The sequence below is a fragment of the Garra rufa genome, chromosome 8 (genome assembly GCF_049309525.1).
Source record: "Garra rufa chromosome 8, GarRuf1.0, whole genome shotgun sequence".
Lineage (NCBI taxonomy): Eukaryota > Metazoa > Chordata > Actinopteri > Cypriniformes > Cyprinidae > Garra > Garra rufa.
The window spans coordinates 38,374,787-38,394,859 of NC_133368.1; the positions used below are offsets into that span (position 1 = coordinate 38,374,787).

A 20,073-nucleotide genomic window follows, 5' to 3' on the forward strand; every position below is an offset into this window, starting at 1 on the left:
CCTGCCCTTGATAAAACACAGTGGACCAACACCAGCAGCTGACATGGCACCCCAGACCATCACTGACTGTGGGTTCTTGACACTGGACTTCAGGCATTTTGGCATTTCCCTCTCCCCAGTCTTCCTCCAGACTCTGGCACCTTGATTTCCGAATGACATGCAAAATTTGCTTTCATCCGAAAAAAGTACTTTGGACCACTGAGCAACAGTCCATTGCTGCTTCTCTGTAGCCCAGGTCAGGCGCTTCTGCCGCTGTTTCTGGTTCAAAAGTGGCTTGAACTGGGGAATGCGGCACCTGTAGCCCATTTCCTGCACACGCCTGTACACTGTGGCTCTGGATGTTTCTACTCCAGACTCAGTCCACTGCTTCCGCAGGTCCCCCAAGGTCTGGAATCGGTCCTTCTCCACAATCTTCCTCAGGGTCCGGTCACCTCTTCTCGTTGTGCAGCGTTTTCTGCCACACTTTTTCCTTCCCACAGACTTCCCACTGAGGTGCCTTGATACAGCACTCTGGGAACAGCCTATTCGTTCAGAAATTTCTTTCTGTCATACCCTCTTGCTTGAGGGTGTCAATGATGGCCTTCTGGACAGCAGTCAGGTCGGCAGTCTTACCCATGATTGCGGTTTTGAGTAATGAACCAGGCTGGGAGTTTTTAAAAGCCTCAGGAATCTTTTGCAGGTGTTTAGAGTTAATTAGTTGATTCAGATGATTAGGTTAATAGCTCGTTTAGAGAACCTTTTCATGATATGCTATTTTTTTGAGATAGGAATTTTGGGTTTTCATGAGCTGTATGCCAAAATCATCAATATTAAAACAATAAAAGGCTTGAACTACTTCAGTTGTGTGTAATGAATCTAAAATATATGAAAGTCTAATGTTTATCAGTACATTACAGAAAATAATGAACTTTATCACAATATGCTAATTTTTTCAGAAGGACCTGTATATTTGTAGCAATAGCCAAAAATACATTGTATGGGTCAAAATGATCAATTTTAATGCCAATAATGTTTTACAGAGTTATTTTGTAAGTTTCCTACCGTAAATATATCAAAACTTCATTTTTGATCAGTAATATGCATTGCTAAGGACTTCATTTGAACAACTTTAAAGGTGATTTTCTCACTATTTATTTTTTTTGCACCTTCAGATTCCAGATTTTTAAATAGTTGTATCACAGCCAATTATTGCCCTATCTTAACAAACCATGCATCAATAGAAAGCTTGTTTATTCAGTTTGTTTATTCAGAATGACTGGTTTGAGTTATTTTTCTTATAATCTTACTTTGTTGGTAAAAAGGCACATTTTAGGTAGGCTACATTGTGTTGCTGCAACGCCTACTTTTATTATTAATAGTTAATAGATGGCTAGACTGGAATGGATTGTTGTGCATCCCAGGTACTTTAAATAAACGTTCTTTATTGGAATCAATGGTTTTATGAAGAACATTTTCCATCCATGAAACATTTTCATTTCACAAAAGGTTCTTTAAAGTGAAAATGGCTCTTCAGATTATTAAAATGTTTCTCACACTAAGAAAAAAATTATTATTTGAAGAATTGCTCACTGATTATTCTATGGCATTTCTACGAAATCGACAGATGATGCAAGCAAATATGTGTATGCCGTTTGCTTCTTTCTAGAACATTCTACAGATGTCTAGAAATACTTAATCGAAAACATAACAGTCTTTTATCCAAATATGCATTGACTGCAAACGAATGAAACACTTTTGAGCAATGACCCAAACAAACGGGCTTATTGGAACAAGCCGTTTAAAGGAACCGTTTCACGAAATGTTAGTAAATCATTTTGAGAGTAAAAACATGTATTCTTTTTTCTTTAGTAAGAAGATTTGAACGTAGAGAAAAATGCATCTGGCAAAACAAACATACAGGGTCTCGATTATGGTAGAACTATACTTTTACACAAATTTGTACACTAAAATACACTTACCACAACAGCTAAATTTATCAAATGTAATCAAGAACATACAGATAATAGCCAATTTTTAATGAAACGAATAAAACCTAAAATGTGAGTTTCTGAGCGATAATTCAAAAGAATCGCTACACCGAAACGACTCGTTCGAACGAACCGATTCGCTAAAATGCATCGGATTTCCCAACGCTACTCTATGCCGAAATGCCGAAAGCGTCAGTGATATGCCAGAGCCCAAACCACGTGTTTTACGTAATGGAAAGGCAATCTTTCAATTCAACCCCTCCTCCTCCTTGTCTATATCCAACACCGATCCAAGGCAAAGAGGAATACGTGCGAGATACTTTTCGGGAGGAAGCGGGATCAGTAATGCACAGGTGAAACATCAAGCCGCACTCCAACCGCATCCTCAGCATCAGCAGCAGCATCAGTGCAGTGCTTTCACATTGATGAAAGCTCATGGATATTACTGACCAGCAGCAGCAGCAGCAACAGCAGCAGCAGCAGCAGGTTTTAGGAAGACTTCCCTGAGAAACACTGAGCTGATGCTGGAAATGTGCGCTTTGCTCGGAGGTATCGCTGCTTTTAAATGGGATGCATCCCCTCCAGGCTTCTGATGCCGTGCACATCCATCCACCCTTCATTTGAGTGATGAACTAACAGGGAACGCAAAGATCCGCCGTGTCTTTCACGTTAGTTTATAACGGGCTGCACGTTCCCCCTCTGCAGCACATGCAATTTATAGAGTATCTATTTTTATGACCGACCAACCTTTATTACTAAGAAGAATACCTTTGTTTTGCCAGGTCTACAGAGAATATTTTACCTCTTGCATGAAGACGCTTGGATAGTAATACATATTTTTCTATGCTACTACTGGAAAACTGAGCATCCCATTGTGTTCTTATTATTATGCAACCGCAGGGATCTGTTCTTTATCAGGGTGTCTAAGCTGTTGGATCGCTCCTCGCCCAAATCAATGTGGTTTCTTTGGAACATTTTCAGCAAAGGAACGCATATGCTGCAGTGTCTTTGTGGCAAGAGTCTTAAGAAGAACAAGAACCCAAGTGGTAAGAGCCATTGCGTCTTCTTCCCCTCTGTGTGTGTGCTGATCTGCAGTCAAATTTGTGCAGCAAGTCAGTGAATGCAGGCAAGCTGAGGATAACTTGAGCTCTAGTGGTGAGACCAATCACAGATATTACAGCCCAAGGCTTTAACATTCAACTTTTTTCCACTAAATCCCACAGGTATGTAGTGTTAAGACAGGTCGAGCAGTCTTACTCGGGCCGTATGTGTGTGTCAAACAGGCTTTTGGGTTCATTTCAGGGATGCTGCAGCATCCTTCTCGGTCCTGCATCACTTAAAGTGATGCTGCTTTCTGGCTTTCGTGTGCAGCATTTATTCTTACGTGATTATGTGCACTGCAAAGACCTCATTCGTCTCTTTCTCCTCATTAGGAGATCATTAGCTTGCAGTTTATTCCAGTCAAAACATCTACAGCTACCCCGTTGTTTCACAACAAGATGGAGATATACAGTTTGTTCGACACACATTCCCCCAAAAACAAATCACAACAAGGCAGTCTGCAGGGCACACTTGCGCAGTTTTATTTTAACAAAGCTGTTGACAAATACGGACACAAAGGAAAACTGTGCAGAGCGTGAGGGGACGGCTGCGAGTCCTAAGTTGATGTTGACACCTTCTTTCCTAGACGTTGACACTGCAGCGTAGTAGATCATAGCAGTTTTCCCATGCTGACATGACACATTTTTCCAATGTAGTTTCATGGACGCTCTGTCATTCTTGACACTAATTGCTCTTATTATAGTACTATACCACATCACTGGATATTCCAGAGGCATTGAAGTGCAGTGATCATGTTTAATAACATTTAATACCGGACTACCAACTTTTTGATAGAAAGCACCTAAATGAAATATCGACACGTATCACACATTCAATGATTACATAGACAAACAAATCTATCAGGTACATTTTTATTTATTCAGTTACTGTAAATTGCAGTTTAGGACTAAAGTTTAATCACAGCCAGCTGTGATTGTCTCTCTCTAGCCGTAATGTCCATGGTGACGTGTTAGTAGTGAAATGAAACCATCATTTTCTTAACTCTGTCAGTGATTAGAAGTAGCAAAGCGTGAGCTTTTTGATTAGTTTACCATGGCTATTATGGTCTTAGCTGCATAACATTAATGAAGAGAGCAGAGTGCTGCCGGGGCCTGCTGGTTATAGTCTACGGCACACAGACTGTATTTTTAGAAACACAACATGCAGCAGGGGCCGCATGAAGTGTAATCACTGTAGTTTAGTTCTGTTGCATTCAACATCTCAGTCATATCAGTTAACGCCTTCTAATATGTAATGATTCTGGTTCTTTTTAAGGGAGAAGTCACAGGCTGCGTTTTTCCAGAGTTTTAAAGAGTGGTTTCAATGGCTGCCTTCTGTTCCAGCAGATGGCACTTTCTGATAGCCTTGTGTTGGCTAATGTTTTCCTGGCAGGGACAAAGTCTTGCACTTGGCGATGTGGATTGCAGTGAAGGTTTGTGTTTGCTGATGCTGTAGGACTGAGGTAAACACAGGTTGGTTCTCAACCTGCTGGAATCTGTGTGGCGTTACAGAACTTTCTCCCTCGGGATGCAAGCGAAGGGACGCGTATAACCTTTCATTCATGAATGCCCGTAATGACTGTAGATTAGTTTTTAGATCTTTTAGGAGTGCATAAGACTCATAGGATTCACATTCACATAGACAATCTGTTCTCAGATGGCGTTTATTTATAGAATAGTTTGTCATAACGTTGTTAGATCATTCCTCTGTGCAGAATTGGCAGACTGGATCCTGTTGTGACTTCTGGTGGAGAAATAATATTAAATGAAAACTTGCACACATATACACATGGGCTTCATGAACTTTTTTTACTGCATGTTTCTGCATGACATCTTGCAGGGTCAAAGAAACACACACATTCAGCTCAGACTGTAACTACTGCATAGACATAGTTCACACAAAAATGAAAAAATCTGTAATATTTTGTACCCCATTGACTGTCACTGTATGGACACAATGATTAAACATTTTGCAGTATATCTTCTTTTGTGTTCCACAGAAGAAAGTGAGTCATAGAGGTTTGTCACAACATGAGGGTGAGTAAATGATGACAGAATGCTCATTTTTAGGAGTGAACTGTCCCTTTAAGGGAAGACTAGTAGCTATATATACTATTTATCTCAACAGTAATTTAAATTTGCTGTGTTGACATTCATCTGTGAACATGTTTCTGGTTCACGGCACAAATCAGAAGCAAAACTGTTTGAGTTCTCGTTAGATTATGCAAGAACAACTTGCAGCAGAACTGCACCAGAGCCCTTTTTTGTGAAAATAACGTGCCATCCAGTTGCTGAATTAAACAGTATGATGCATTAGTCCATTTATCTTGCTGCTCCTCTAGTTTATAACTCTGTTTATTGTGGGATGGGTGCATTATGTCTCATTGTGCGGACTCTCACTGGCTATCAGTACAATCTGAGATAGTAAGCCATCCTTCATTTTTTTTTGTTTTTTTTGTTCTTATGATCAAAGCTTTTTCAAACCCTGCTTAAAAGCCCAAATCGCCCGCTACCTACTAATCCACTACGGTCAAAACAGCACCAGTAATAACTCATAATGGAAATTTCATGTTTGTCAGGGCCGTTTCTTTCTCCATTTAAAATTCGAAATGCGGCTCATAGGGGAAACACTAGAACTTAAAACATTGTAAACACCATCGTTCTCAAATATACACAATGACTACATATTTTGATGTAAGGTACACAGTTTATTTGTGACCCTGGACCACAAAAACAGTCCTAAGTAGCATGGGTATATTTGTAGTAATAGCCAACAATACATTGGGTCATGGGTCAAAATTATTGATTTTTCTTTTATGCCAAAAATCATTAGGATATTGAGTAAATATCATGTTTCATGAAGATATTTTGTAAATTTCCTACTGTAAATATATCAAAACTTAATTTTTGATTACTAATATGCATTGCTAAGAACTTCATTAAACAACTTTAAAGACTATTTTCTCAATATTTAGATTTTTTTGCGCCCTTTCAGATTCAAATAGTTGTATCTCGGCCAAAAATTGTCCTATCCTAACAAACAATACATCAATGGAAAGCTTCCATAGCTTTCAGATGATGTGTAAATCTCAATTTAAAAAAAAGGACCCTTATGACTGGTTTTGGGGTCCAGGGTCCAGTCCTGAGGGTTTATGATGAGGAAAAAAGTTTCGTAGCTGTGCAGAATTCACTTTTATAATGTTAGAGTGTTGTGGGTGGTTGTCTGAACATGGCTAAGTAGTTGCTAAGATGCTCTAAATGATTTTTAGTTCTTTGTTGCTTTGTGGTTACTCCTGTAGAGTAGAATAGAGGGTAGTTGCTAAAGTATTGCTTGTTCCAAAGATGTTACTTGGGCCCGTACTTTAATGCATGTGTGATGTGATCGCAAAGCTGAATTTTCAGCAGCCATTACTTCAGTCTTCAGTGTCACATAATCCTTTAGAAATCATTCTAATGCGCTGATTTGGCGCACAAGGAACCTTATTTACTTTGTCAATGTTTAAAACAGTTGTGCAGCTTAAAGGGATAGTTCAGCAAAAAATAAAAATTCTGTCATTAATTACTTGTTCATCTTTGGAACACAAATTAAGATATTTTTGATGAAATCCAAAAGCTTTCTGACCCTTCATAGACAGCAAGGGTACTACCACGTTGAAGGCATAGAAACATAGTAAGGATGTTGTTAAAATGGTCCATGTGACATCAGAGGTTCATCCATAATTTTATGAAGTTATAAGAATACTTTTTGTGCTCAAAGAAAACAAAAGTAATGATTTAATTAACGTAATGTAAATAATTCATGACAGAATTCAGGAAACTGATCCCTTTTCTGAACTCTTTGAGTAATGTATATAAGTACAGATTTTAATTAAAATTGAAATCTTTTGTAACATTATAAATATTTTACTCCCACTTTTAATCAATTTAATGCATCCTTGCTGAGTAAAATTATTATTTCTTTCAGTATTAAGTATCACACATCAGTATTATTCAGGTACTGACCCCAAATGTTTGAACAGTATGATTTATAGTATCTAATAATGTCTGTTACTGAAGTGTTTTGCAAGTTTCAAAGTAAAAGTAATGTTTGTACTTACTTAAAATGCACAATGTGACAAGTCACAGTCAATCTGAACATATTTTGTGTACACTGCTGGTCAAAAGTTTGGTATCAGTAAATTTTTGTATGTATTTTAAAAAGGTTTCTAATGCTCATTAAGGCTGCATTTATTTGATTAAAAATACAGAAAAAATGTAACATTGTGAAATATTATTACGGTATAAAACAACGCTCTTCTATTTTAATATACATTAAAAAATCTAATTTATTTCTGTGATCAAAGCTGAAATTTTCATCATCATTACTCCAGTATTCAGTGTCACATTAACCTTCAGAAATCATTCTAATATGTTGATTTATTATCTGTGCTGGAAACAGTTGTCTTGCTTAATTTTTTTTGGAACCTGTGATACTTTTTTTCAGGATTCTTTAATGAATAAAAATTTTAAAAGAACAGCATTTATTTAAGATAGAAGTGACTACATATCACTACAAATTTTTATTCTTTCTTTTTTTTGAAAGAAATTATTACTTTTATTCAGCAAGAATGTGTTAAATTTATAAAAAGGGACAGCAAAGTTATATGGTTAGAATAGATTTATTCTGTACTAACTGTACTTTTGCTCACTGTCTTGATGGCTAGTTTGTACTCAGATTTACATGAAAGAGATCACTTATAGGTTTATTGCAATGTGCCTGTTTGGACACAGTATAAATATGATTACCTTGATAGTCCACTTACCTCGTTGCAACCACTGTGCTTATTGTTGTAACTCTGAGTGTTTAGATTTTTTTTGACTGTGTGAGGTTTGAGCGGCTAAGAAATGTGCTAATACCTTGAGTCGCTATTTCCGTGTCAGCTTGAATCTTGAGTCACATCCTACAAATACTTATGACTAGAGCACTTTATGCTTTTCTGTACATCCAACTAAATTACAAGCAAAATCAAATCTCGGCTTCTGCTGTAATCGATACTCTTTCACTTTGGCTGCCAATCTGACCCTCATCCATATAGCTATCCTTTTCATACAGTGATGTCCACTGCAGGTAAAGGTGCCCTTGAATATCTAGATGTTCTGCAGTGCTGCCATTAGTGCACTTTAAAAATTACAGTCTCGCTTACAAAACCTATGCTGCCTTATCTCTCAAGGCCTCTCTGTTTTTTCTCTTCACATATGATACCCTGTTATCACATGCTCCTAAATGTTCACAAAATAAATATTTCACTGCAATGTGCTGCAGTGAATCTCTGCAGTGAAGTTCAAATGGGTCTCTAAACCTGTTGAATTGGTAACTTTAATAGTCTTCAACAATGTCTTTATACATTCTACATACATATGTGACCCTGGACCACAAAATCAGTTAAAATTGGGATGTATACATGCTGATTAAATTAGGTTTCCATTGGTGTATGGTTTGTTAGGATAGGACCATTTTTGGCTGAGATACAGCTATTTGAAAATCTGCAAGTATTTAGCAATGCGTATTACTAATCAAAAATTAAGTTTTGATATATTTACGACAGGATTTACAAAATGTCTTCATGATATGATAGCCTAATGATTTTTGGTATAAAAGAAGTATTGCTTTTAAGAATTATACCCGTGCTACTTAAGACTGGTTTTGTGGTCCAGGGTCACATATTTTAATAAAATATTGTAAGTGATGTAATGTATATAATACAAGTACATTAATATAATCACAATTTTAAAATAGTTGAATATAATATTGCAAAATGAAAATGTATTTATCTCACTATTTTTGTGTAATTATTCTTTTTCTTTTTTTATGTATCCGTTCACTTGTTTTTAGCTTCCTAATAAATTTCTTTGCTTGTTGTGTTAATCAGGGACTCTTGACTAGGTCAACATCAGTGATAAGTGACCAGAAGGTTTTAGTTGTATGGATGCTGTGAAGCGGCCTGTTCAGGGCATTAACGCTGACAGTGATTTATTGCAACAAAGTAACCAGAAGTCATTCATTTTCAATGACAGTTGGCGATTTGAGGCGACATATGTGACCACTGGCAGTGCACCAAAGTTGAGCAGAGTTCAACTTTATGCAAATGCACAGCAATGCAATGTGTCCGCTAGGGATGTGACTGGACAATATGCAACGGTTGAATATGGCAGTCATGGTGGAATAACCTTTTTTTTTTACTAGCATGACAAAATGCTGTATTGCTTTATTTGCTACACTGTGTTGTAAATGAGTGAGCTAAGGAAATAATCAGAAACAATCTTGAATGTTCTCTCTGAAGTGTTTTTGTGAAGTCTGATTCATTTTAGTGAATTGATTTGTTCATTTGAGCTAAATGGTAAAAGAAAACCCTTACTGAGTCACCAGTTTTTAGTAGAAAAATAAAGGAAACTCGAGCTATTAATGATATAAAACTGCTTTATATAATGAGCAGCTCTGTAGCCATTTAGTCCAGTCATACAAAGGTTCTCCTGGCATAAACTCTTTTCTAAATATCAGTTTTTTGGTCTTGTTACAAACTTTGTGCATGTTGGTTCTTAGTAGTGGAATCCTAACGGTCCTTTTTAGTGCAAGTTGGTTCACTCAGCGGCCATCTTGGTAATGCTTTAGGCTGCTTTTTTTCTAGTTATCAAGTACAGCTCCAATACTTTAGTTGAGGATGAACTGAAATCTTGAAAAGTGTTTAAGTGTTTGCTGAGATCATGTTATAAAAACATAGCTTTGAAAAAGACTTTGTTTAGCTAGTAGCTATGTGATTTTTGCATAAGCCCTTTGTATTATCTGGTAGATTAGTTACTTTTTTGTCAGCATTAGAGTTTATCCAGCTACAAGTAAATCATCTTTGTGACTTGGGTGCAAATTTTGTAAATTATACTGTGAACTTCACAAGTTCATCATATGTAGACAAATACTGTACAGGAGGTATTCCTTGAATTAAGAGGATTTAAAAAAAATCTTGTTATATGATTTAAAAAAAATGAACAATCATTCTAGTTAGATTATAATAGTTTTAAAGGATTAGTTTTTTTTATTATTTCCTGATAATTTACTCATCCCCATGTCGTTCAAGATGCTCATGTTTCTTTCTTCAGTCGAAAAGAAATTACAGTTTTTGGGGAAAACATTCCAGGATTTTTCTCTATATTGTGGACTTCAGTGGGAGCCAATGGTCACTGCAGCTTCAAAGGTCTCTACACAGTCCCAGCTGAGGAATAAGCATTTTTAACCAGTGTGTACACTTTTTTCCAAGAAAATTGTGTATAATTTCGCTAGAGACCCATATTTCTCGGTTGGGATTGTGTAGAGCCTTTTGAAACTGCATTGGAACTGCCCATTGAAGTCCACTATATGGAGAAAAATCCTGGAATGTTTTCCCTCAAAAACCTTAATTTCTTTTTCGACTGAAGAAAAAAAGACATACAACATCTTGGATGACATGGGGGTCAGTAATTTATCAGGACATTTTTATTCTGGAATTGAGCTAATCCTTAAAATAAATAACATTCTATAGACCAGGTTAAATGTCTTTGCATTTACCATTGAGGGATTGAGGGATAGACTTACAGTCTTTACAATAGCATGCACTGTATAAAGGTCCTAGATCATATACTTTTCTCAGCTTGCACTTTTCAAAATTGTTGTATGGAGTTTTTGTCTCCTGAAAGTATTTTTCAGAAAGATGTTTCGTCAACAGTACAATCCTTTGATCGCACTGTTCTTCTAGCCCTCAGCCTCGTTTTCATTAATCAGAACTTAAATATGGTGCTATGCTGTCTAAGGTCTATTGTGTCTTTTTTAATTACTTTTTAAACTTTTTTTTTAAACAACCTGGAATATTAAATTTGCCATTATTTCTTTTATTTTGGGCTGGTCTGCTACCTAGACTAACTTTTAAAGGTGACATATCATGAAATTCTTTTAGTGCTATAATTGGGTCCCCGGTGCATCCACCAACCCAGAAAACGTCAAAAAGGATAACCCAGAAACTTTATTTTGGTAAGCCTTTTTCTGCAAGTATGTGAAGAAACTAACACATCAGATTTCGCTCCCCGATGATGTAGAAAGGGGATCTTATTATAATATTACCATCCCTTAATCTAAACGTTTCCACCCACAGTGCTGTCATTTAGTTTTCACAAGCGACAACGGCAAAGCATGCTAACTGTTCTGTCGTTGGCTGCACAGATGGGTACAGAACACTATTTAGTGTCCCAGCATGAGAGATTGATTTATTTACTGTATGTTACGCTGCTGCCACACAGATCTAATATAAACATGCAATTTCTTTCCCAGCTGTTTACGTTCACAGACATAACTGACTGTTTTTGCAACCCCTGTGTGTTTTTAACATAAACTGTGTATTTGACAGTTCAAGTGCAATAAGACATGAAAGAGAACTTCGTTTATTACTCACATGCTGTGTGATTACCGCTTTCTGTGTGCGTGGTTCAAATGTGTGCACTCAGAAAACAGTGTGTTTCTGCTTCCACTCAAAATTTTCAAAATGATATAGTAAATGATCTGTGGGGTATTTCGAGGTGAAACTTCACAGACACATTCTGAGAACACCTGAGACTTATATTACATAATGTAAAAGGGGGCATAATCTGTCTCCTTTAAAAAACAGAATTGGCCAGAGTTTGAGAATTTTAAGTGTAATAGTTAAATGATTGCTAGCTTTGCCCAAATTTTGATTGAAAACTCATCACACAATGTGGAAAAAATCCACACACACATCAAACTGAAATCCACTTGAAGGTCATGATCATATCATATGATGTAGAAGGTTCATTTTTCAAGATTTCAAGTAGTCAGTTGTCTCTAAATGAAGAATTACCCAGGAAACATTGCAGACAGTGAGTATGTCGTAATTGGTAAAGCACAGCTGGGTTTCTTCTCATAGTGGCACAATGAAGCCTATTCTCACTGTGTATCACTTTCCCAAACTGTTGGCTTCATAAATGGTTGTTCATAGCCATGTCAGCATTGTTTTTCTATTGGTAAACTGGAGGTTTCTGCCATTTCAAATGTTTTTTTTTTTGTCTTTTGTCCATATGTCAGCATAGCCTCTTTGTTAGTGAATGTCTTTCTTGCACACTTTGCACTAAGGGGTAAAAAAAATCTTGCTGTGTTGTTTAATATCTGAATATTGCTTCATGCAATTCTCATGTTTGTGCAGAAACATTGTTGCTGTTGGAGTAATATTTGAAATCCACTATATTGCAAAACATGCCGTATTTTCTGTCACGACAACACCAACAGCTTCCACTGTGCCAGTGTAATGAAACTTTGGCTGTGGTTGTTGTACGACTAAAAGTCCTACTTTTTGAGCTATTTTGCTAAAATAGCTCACAGTGTCTTAGCTGTCTGATGTAACTGACTGCTGAATTTGCAGCATGCTGCAGGGTTAAAGAGTTGTTCTTAGTCTCCGAAAGTGCTTCTTTCACTCAAAGCCGTGTTTGCCGATAATATTCATGGCCTGTCTCATGTTTCTCTCTGGTCCCATTAATGGAATAAACTTTACATATAGAGCAGTCCAATTAAAACAAGGACGGACCATGGGCCCCCTGTAACACATTAGACGCAGTGGACATTTACATAAAGCTGCCATCAAGTTGCTCCTGTGGCTCCATGCTGCAGCGCCACACGGCACAGCAAAGCAGGCAGAGTTTGATTGCTCTTGGCCAGCTGCCCTGGAAGGTGGCATTAGCCTTGATACCCTCAGAGGACAAAGTAAGTGCTCTCTGTACTTGCATCCATCAGTGTTCAAGGGTTAAACAACAGTCTGGATTAGTATGTGAGCATCCTTGTGTGTGAGTCTACCGTTGTCTATATATCATAAGTGCAACATGTGGTAGGGCTGGGCGATTTGGCCTAAAATCAAAATCTCGATTAATTGAACATTTTAACCCGATTACGATTAATGAACGATTATTTTATTCATTAATAAAATTATATTTAATTATATTTAAATAATATTTATTTTTTTGCCCTCATAGTTCACTGACAAGTTTTGTACAGTAAATATGCGCACATATTACAAGTGAGAGATTTTTGAATGAAGGGTGCACACACTATCTACTATCTATGATTATTTATTGAACATCAGTGTTGAACAACTGAAATTAAAGTCACATTTTTCTTAAATTAGTGAAAATAAATAACTTGCACTTTTGGAAACAAAATAAATTATTTATAAAATAATAATAAATATTAAAAGTAGAAAATAAGCAGTATCTCTTCTAAATAAAATTACTCTTGTATATCCTGTAAATACTTTTTACTGTATAAATACTGTTTAAGCTCTCCATCGACATGTCGGCGGAATAACGCAACGTAACGGAGCGGGGTCACGTGACTCCACACGCAGTAGTGTTTTTAAAGGGAAAGTAATTGAAATAATTGACCTGGAAAAATTTGATCGATTATAGGTTCTGAATGTCGATTTCGATTACTTTTCGATTAATCGCCCAGCCCTAACATGTGGGATAACTTCATGCTTTCATGTGGATTCTAATACCTCTCTATCTTAGTTTATCTTAGGTAAAAGCAACCCAGTGCTGGGTGAAATATGGACAAACTCAGCGATCGGGTTGTTTTGACCCAGCGGTTGGGTTAAATGTTTAACCCAACTTTCTGGGTAGTTTTAGAAGTCAACTATTGCTTACTGTATTTTTCGCTTAAAATGAACCCAAAATAGGTTGGAAATTAACATTAATTAATATGTCCAATAAATTAGCATTTATAAATAAACATTAAATAATTTTAAAAATTAAGAAGTTTTTTTTAAATTGCTTATTAATAAATGTTCACTGTATTTATTTTTGCTGTTGCGTCTAGTAATTATGTGTCTGATGGTTTTTAATTAACAACCTGTTTGTTTTGGGTTCATTTTAAGCCAGCCATATAGCCATTTTAAACAATAGTTGAGTTAAATAAAACTACCCAGAGGGTTGAGTTAAATATTTAACCCAACCTCTGAGTTAAAACAACTCAGTTGTTATACTCTAAAAAATGCTGGGTTTAAAAACAACCCAACTTGGGTTATTTGGCAACCCAGAGCTAGGTAAATATTGGACAGAACACATGCTGGTTTATTTAGTATGGAAGGTCGTTTCCGCCACTGAATAAAAAAACTAAACGGTTATTGCAACTTATCCTACAATTCTGACTTTTTTTTTTCTCAGAATTGCATGATACAAACTCACAATTCTGAGAAATAAAGTCGTAATTGCATTATATAAACTCGCTATTATGAGTTATAAAGTCAGAATTGCATGATATATACTCACAATTCTGAGAAGTTTTCATTTCTTCGCGTCGTACCTAACAACACTCTTCAGCCGTGATTTATTCACGATACAGCGAGGCCTCTCGTACCTTATTGCTTAATTAAGTCGCAAATGCGTGATATTAACTCGCATTCACTTTTTTTCTCAGAATTACGAGATAAAAACTCACAATTACGAGGTATAAAGTCAGAATTCTGAGAAATAAACTCGCAATTCTGAGAAATTAAGACAGAATTGTGTGATATAAATTTGCAATTGCGAGTTAAGTCAGAATTGTGAGATATTAAGATTCTGTGAAGATACACTGTAAAAAATGCTGGGTTAAAAACAACTCATCGCTGGGTGAAATATGGAGCACCCAGCGAGTGTGTTGTTTTGACCCAGCATTTGTTTAATCCAACCTTGTGGGTAGTTTTATTTAACTCAACTATTGTTTCAAAGTGACTATATGGTTGGCTTGAGGCATCAGCAATAATCAAAAGGTTAACATTTATTAATAAGCAATTAAATTTTTTTTATTATTTAGTTATTTATTTAACTTATTAATAAATGTTTATTTCCAACCTATTTTGGGTTCATTTAAAAAAAGAAAGCCATTTTTAAGCAATAATTGAGTTAAAAACTACTCAGGAGGCTGGGTCAAAACAACCCAGTCACTGGGTTTGTCCATATTTCACAAAGCATTTTTAGTGTGTAATATGTTTAATTTTTTATTACTTTACAGCAAAACCCGCACTTAAATTATAATTACCTTTTAACAAGCATGTGTACTTTTACAAGTGCATTACGAATAGCTCGAGTTAACCGCTGTTAAAACAATAATTTAGTACAGTATTTACATTATATTTAGCAAGGCTGTAATTCAAATTACATTCATGTTTATGCTTTATTTCCAAGTATCGTTAAGGTTTCCAGAAGACATAAATCTTTGTTGTACTTTTATTGAATGCATTCAATTTGCTGTTACTTATCAGTCGTAATATTTCCCCTTTAACTATTAAGCTATCAAATTTATTTCATCAGGAGCTATTGCTCTGAAGTCATATTTAACAATATCATTTCAAGGATAAATGATCTGTGAAAGTCGCACCTTTTTCTGTCTTCTGAGATGTGATGCATTCGTATCACATGCAGTGGAATAAATCACAGTCATTAATATGTACATATACCACAACTGTGAGATTAACAAAGGTATGCTCGACCTTTTTTTTATGTTGTCAAAAATGATCCCGACTGATTAAAGTGGATCATTCTCACATGGCTTGTAACAGCGTGTTTCAGACTGCCTCAATAAATCATGTGGCAATTTGGAGGGTCCCAAGTTCCCAGTACTAGTGTTTCTGCAGTCTTCCATGTCCTGGGCTACTGTAGTGGGCTGGGGAATTCTGCAGTTGAACCTGTCTCCGTTTTACCCACTACACATCTCAGCACTATTTTGGCTCTGGAGTCCAGATCACATGACTGAGCATGAGCTCCAGTCATTATCTGGTACAGTGCTCTGATTTTTGTGCACACCAAGCTTCTTCATGCTTCAGGACATGGATTCATTGGAAGCGATAGGCTTTCGCTCAGAGTAACACAGATCACACTTTATGATAGAGAATCAAATTAAAATGAATGATATGAACAAGAAATGTTTTTGTCACACAGTGATTCTGTGATTGTGACCGCGTTTGTGCTCAGCTTTGAATCAGAGATGCTGCAGTAAGCAGGGTTGCTTGCCATTCAGAAGTAAATTGAGAAAGCCTTAAATTATAATTCAGTTTGAATTGAGGAAGCATACAAAATGGAGAATTGAAATTATAATTTAAAGAAGAATTAATTTGAAAGCAATTTATAAATTTGTTTTGTTTTGTTTTTAGTATAAATGAATTACTATTTCCAAGAATATTACATGATATTATGTATTTTTTATATATTGCAGTATACCATATAAATAGTTTAATTAATTTGATGAAATTTTATGGATCATAAAAGCACTTAATTTTAAGAATGCACAATATATTGGTACCATATTAGTTGCTAGCCAATATAATACATTTTTAAATTTCGAATATTTAATTCTGTATCATAATTTCCTCTATTTATATAGATTTAGATGGGCTTTTCTGTCAAGTTACATGCAATTAAAGTTAATCTTTAAAACACTAGTAATTTAATAACACTGTTAAATGTAATAAACAAAATAAACATCCATTTTCCATCATAATGTACATTATAATGTTGTTGTGCCTTATTTTGTGTGTAATATTTTTTCATTTTTTATTTATTTACACAAAATAATATAGCATTTTAACATCAGTAATAACTTGAAAATAATTATTGAACTTTCATCAGTCAGAATTTTACTTTTACTCTAATTTATTATTAATTTATATTCCTTATTAATTTATATATGCCAATATTTATTTGTATAAAGGTATTTGAAAACAATGTAGTGGACACTTTTGAGCTATATGACTGAATAAAAAAAACTTTTAATTGTCTTGACAATTTTGAGGCAAATATTTAGAGAAAAAAATGTTTTCTACATATCAGGCAACAAATAGGCATAATTTATCAAAATGAATTATGTAATTATTTGAGTGTTTTTGCAAAACTTGCGTTGGACTAATCACATTCCTTTTGTTTTCTACATATCAGTGAACAAATAGGCATAATTTATCAATATTAATCATGTTATTATTTAAGGGTTGTTGCAAAGCTTGTGTAATGAACAAGACTAATGAATATTCCTTTTTGTGTTCAATTTCTCTGAACTGCTGAAAAAAGTAACAGAAATTGTCAAAATCTGTTTTTACATAGGCCAATAGTAACTCATTAATTTTATGTGTCAAGTAAGAAAATGTTAAAATAACATATGTGGTAATGCGTATAAGAGCCCAATCTGACTACACAAATACTAAACTGCATGTGCAGTTTCATTAACATGACCAGAGACTATCAGATGCCTCAAGCATGAGAGTCCCCCCTCCTTTTTTTGTCCTCATGCTTAATGGTTTGGTACAACATTTCCTTTGAAATATAATTTGTAGTAATCACATTGACTGAATAGGTTGCTTCATGATAATGGAGTAATTTAGCAGCACACGGAGCTTGCACTTACATAACCTTCTTGAAAATAGCACCTTTTATATTCTGATTTAATTGAGCAAAGTTGAGCTGTAGTAATGGTGACGTAAACAGTCATGTGTGGGATGCTTGATGTTTTTTTCCCCTCTACCAACATTCTAATCATTTGAAAAATGGCAGAAAACCCTTAAACGACAGCTGTGCAACACTAACAGAAAAATGTCCGTAGGTTGTATGATTTTTGTGTGTGAAAGACCTGATTTTTCTTTTGTTGAAATGGTTGCTGCACCCTGTTGAAATCAAACAACTCCTCTGCACCAGCCAGATCTTTTCATCTGTCAGAACTGCTTACAGAGTTTCCTCCTTCTCGGCAACCCGTCTGGGTTTCCTTATGTAGTCATCAATGCGAATCACTCACGAAGAGCTTGATGGTGACTCCTAACCGTACACCACTCTTTTCGTGCTACAGTCAGCATTGATTTTGAAGCGACCCTCCCCCCACACATTACATGTGTTTGGCGATTTGCTTTCGTACTTAGGCCAGGCGCTCAAACACAGATGTGAATGTTTGAAAAGCTGGCCAAAATGTTGCTGTGGCATGACAGTGGTTGACCTAAAAAAGAGAAAACTGACCGAAGAAGACAGTGTACGCTAATGCCTGCTGTGGTGTATTGCCCCTTGTGGTGAGAATCCAGCACAAACTTGTGTTGCGTAACCTGAATTACAAATTGCGACACATTTCAGAATGCAACATTGTGTGGAATGAGTGAGTGTTTGAACCTTCTGGAATAGTTGCATATGAGTCCCTCAGTTGTCCTCAGTGTAAAAAGATGGATCTCAAAATCATACAGTCATTGTTGGAAAGGGTTCAAATACATAAAAATGCTGAAAAACAAAATAATTTGTGGGACCTGAAGAATTTTTCTGAAGAACAGCAGGCAGTTTAACTGTTCAGGACAAACAGGGACTCATAAACAACTATCACTAAACAAAAAAAACAGCTGTGGATCATTCAGGTAACAACACAGTATTAAGAATCAATTACTAAATAAAAAAATACACATTGTGCATGATCCCTCTTATTTTGTTCAAATAATTAACATTTTGCAGATTCTGCGAGGTGTATGTAAACTTTTGACCTCAACTGTATTTATGTAAGTGTTAGAATTTGCGACATGTGGTTTAGACAATAAAGTGTGTGACGGCTGATGATTCCAAGAGTGATAGTGATCATAAATAGGTGATGAGATATATCTCGGTGTCATAGGCAGACGTTGTTTTCATGGATTTCAGGTTAATGTTGGAGTGAGTGTCCTAAAAGAGTGTTTTCTCTGAAAGAGAGTTCTTCTTTTTGCCCATGAAAATAGAAGCTTGAAATGATGCAGTCTCATTATTCCACATATAATTTAACATTATTGTTTTCTTTTGCGTTTTTTTTCCCTTTGATTTCTTTAGTGGGGTGCAGTATGCTTTTCTTTCTTCTTGCTTTACAAAGGCAGTTAACAAAGTTAACGTTTGTTTAGCTGACAGTTTTACAACTTAATACAGGTTCAGATATACTTGTTGATATACTCATTCAAACGGTAAACCAACGGTTTGAATTACGCAAACGGTATGAATTTTTAAATAACTGACATATGTACTTAAGCAACTTCCACAACATCCTTAATTCAGAGGAGATCCCTGTTAACTGCATACACTTCTGACTAATGGTTGGAAAACTTTTAGAACTATTAATAACACAAATAATTCTTTAACTGGGCAAATAAACCAACTGTAAACGTCTGTTAACAGAAGCCAGAGACGCTGAAGACGAATGCTAATAGGAGAAAATACTGTAACAGGCAGAGCAAACTCACTGTTATTGACGTAAAAAGTATAGAAAGAGAAAATTCGAAATACTAAAGTCGGAGTGAAGGGTTTATATGAATGTATCTCTGAGAGGAACCGACTGTCCTCAGAAAAGTTTAGATGGCATTTTCTTTTCATTTTACCCCTGTATAATGCATATTAATGTAGTATTTAAAAGATAGTGCTGCTTTGTTTAACCTTTTCACACGTGAGTTTAAAATATTCTAACCCCAAAGAGTGAGTTTTTTTAGGCGACCGTTATTTTAGAATGTTTCGCATTACTGTTTCCATGGCGACGTGTCATGTGACACACCGCAGCCACAACAGCACTGTAAGACACATGGATCGCTTTTATTTCGTTTTTCCTTTTTTATTATTAATATTCACAAGCCTGCTCACTATATTATGAAATATCTGATATTCCGATTTTGAAATATGTGCAAGTAAATGTATTTAAAAGTTCAATCCATGTTTGTTCGCGCTGAATCCGAGCTGTGGGATTTACAACATGCAAATTCATCCTCTCCTCCCGAAAGCCATTAAAGTAAGTCTCTGGTGAGCTGGGAGAAGAGGAGAGTGAACTTTATAGTTACCTACATAATCTGTAACATTATATGATATTAATAAAATATGTTGTCAGAATATATTTGTAGGATCATTATTGCAGCTTCCATAGACATCAGTGTGTATTTTACAAACTATAAATGTATAATTTTGCTAGTACTTATGTGTATTTAAATGTCTGAAACCTA

The 20,073-nt window shown here is 35.7% G+C and overlaps 1 protein-coding gene across 1 annotated transcript in view; it reads left to right on the forward strand.

Moving 5' to 3' along the window:
* The first annotated feature begins 2,267 nt into the window (after positions 1–2,267).
* The window catches only part of fgf14 (fibroblast growth factor 14), a 169,662-nt gene continuing 151,856 nt past the window's right edge, over positions 2,268–20,073 (forward strand). Inside the window, exon 1 of the mRNA XM_073845275.1 lies at positions 2,268–3,013. Coding sequence (XP_073701376.1) covers positions 2,923–3,013 — 91 coding nt within the window. The 5' untranslated portion in view covers positions 2,268–2,922. The remainder of the gene's footprint in view (positions 3,014–20,073) is intronic.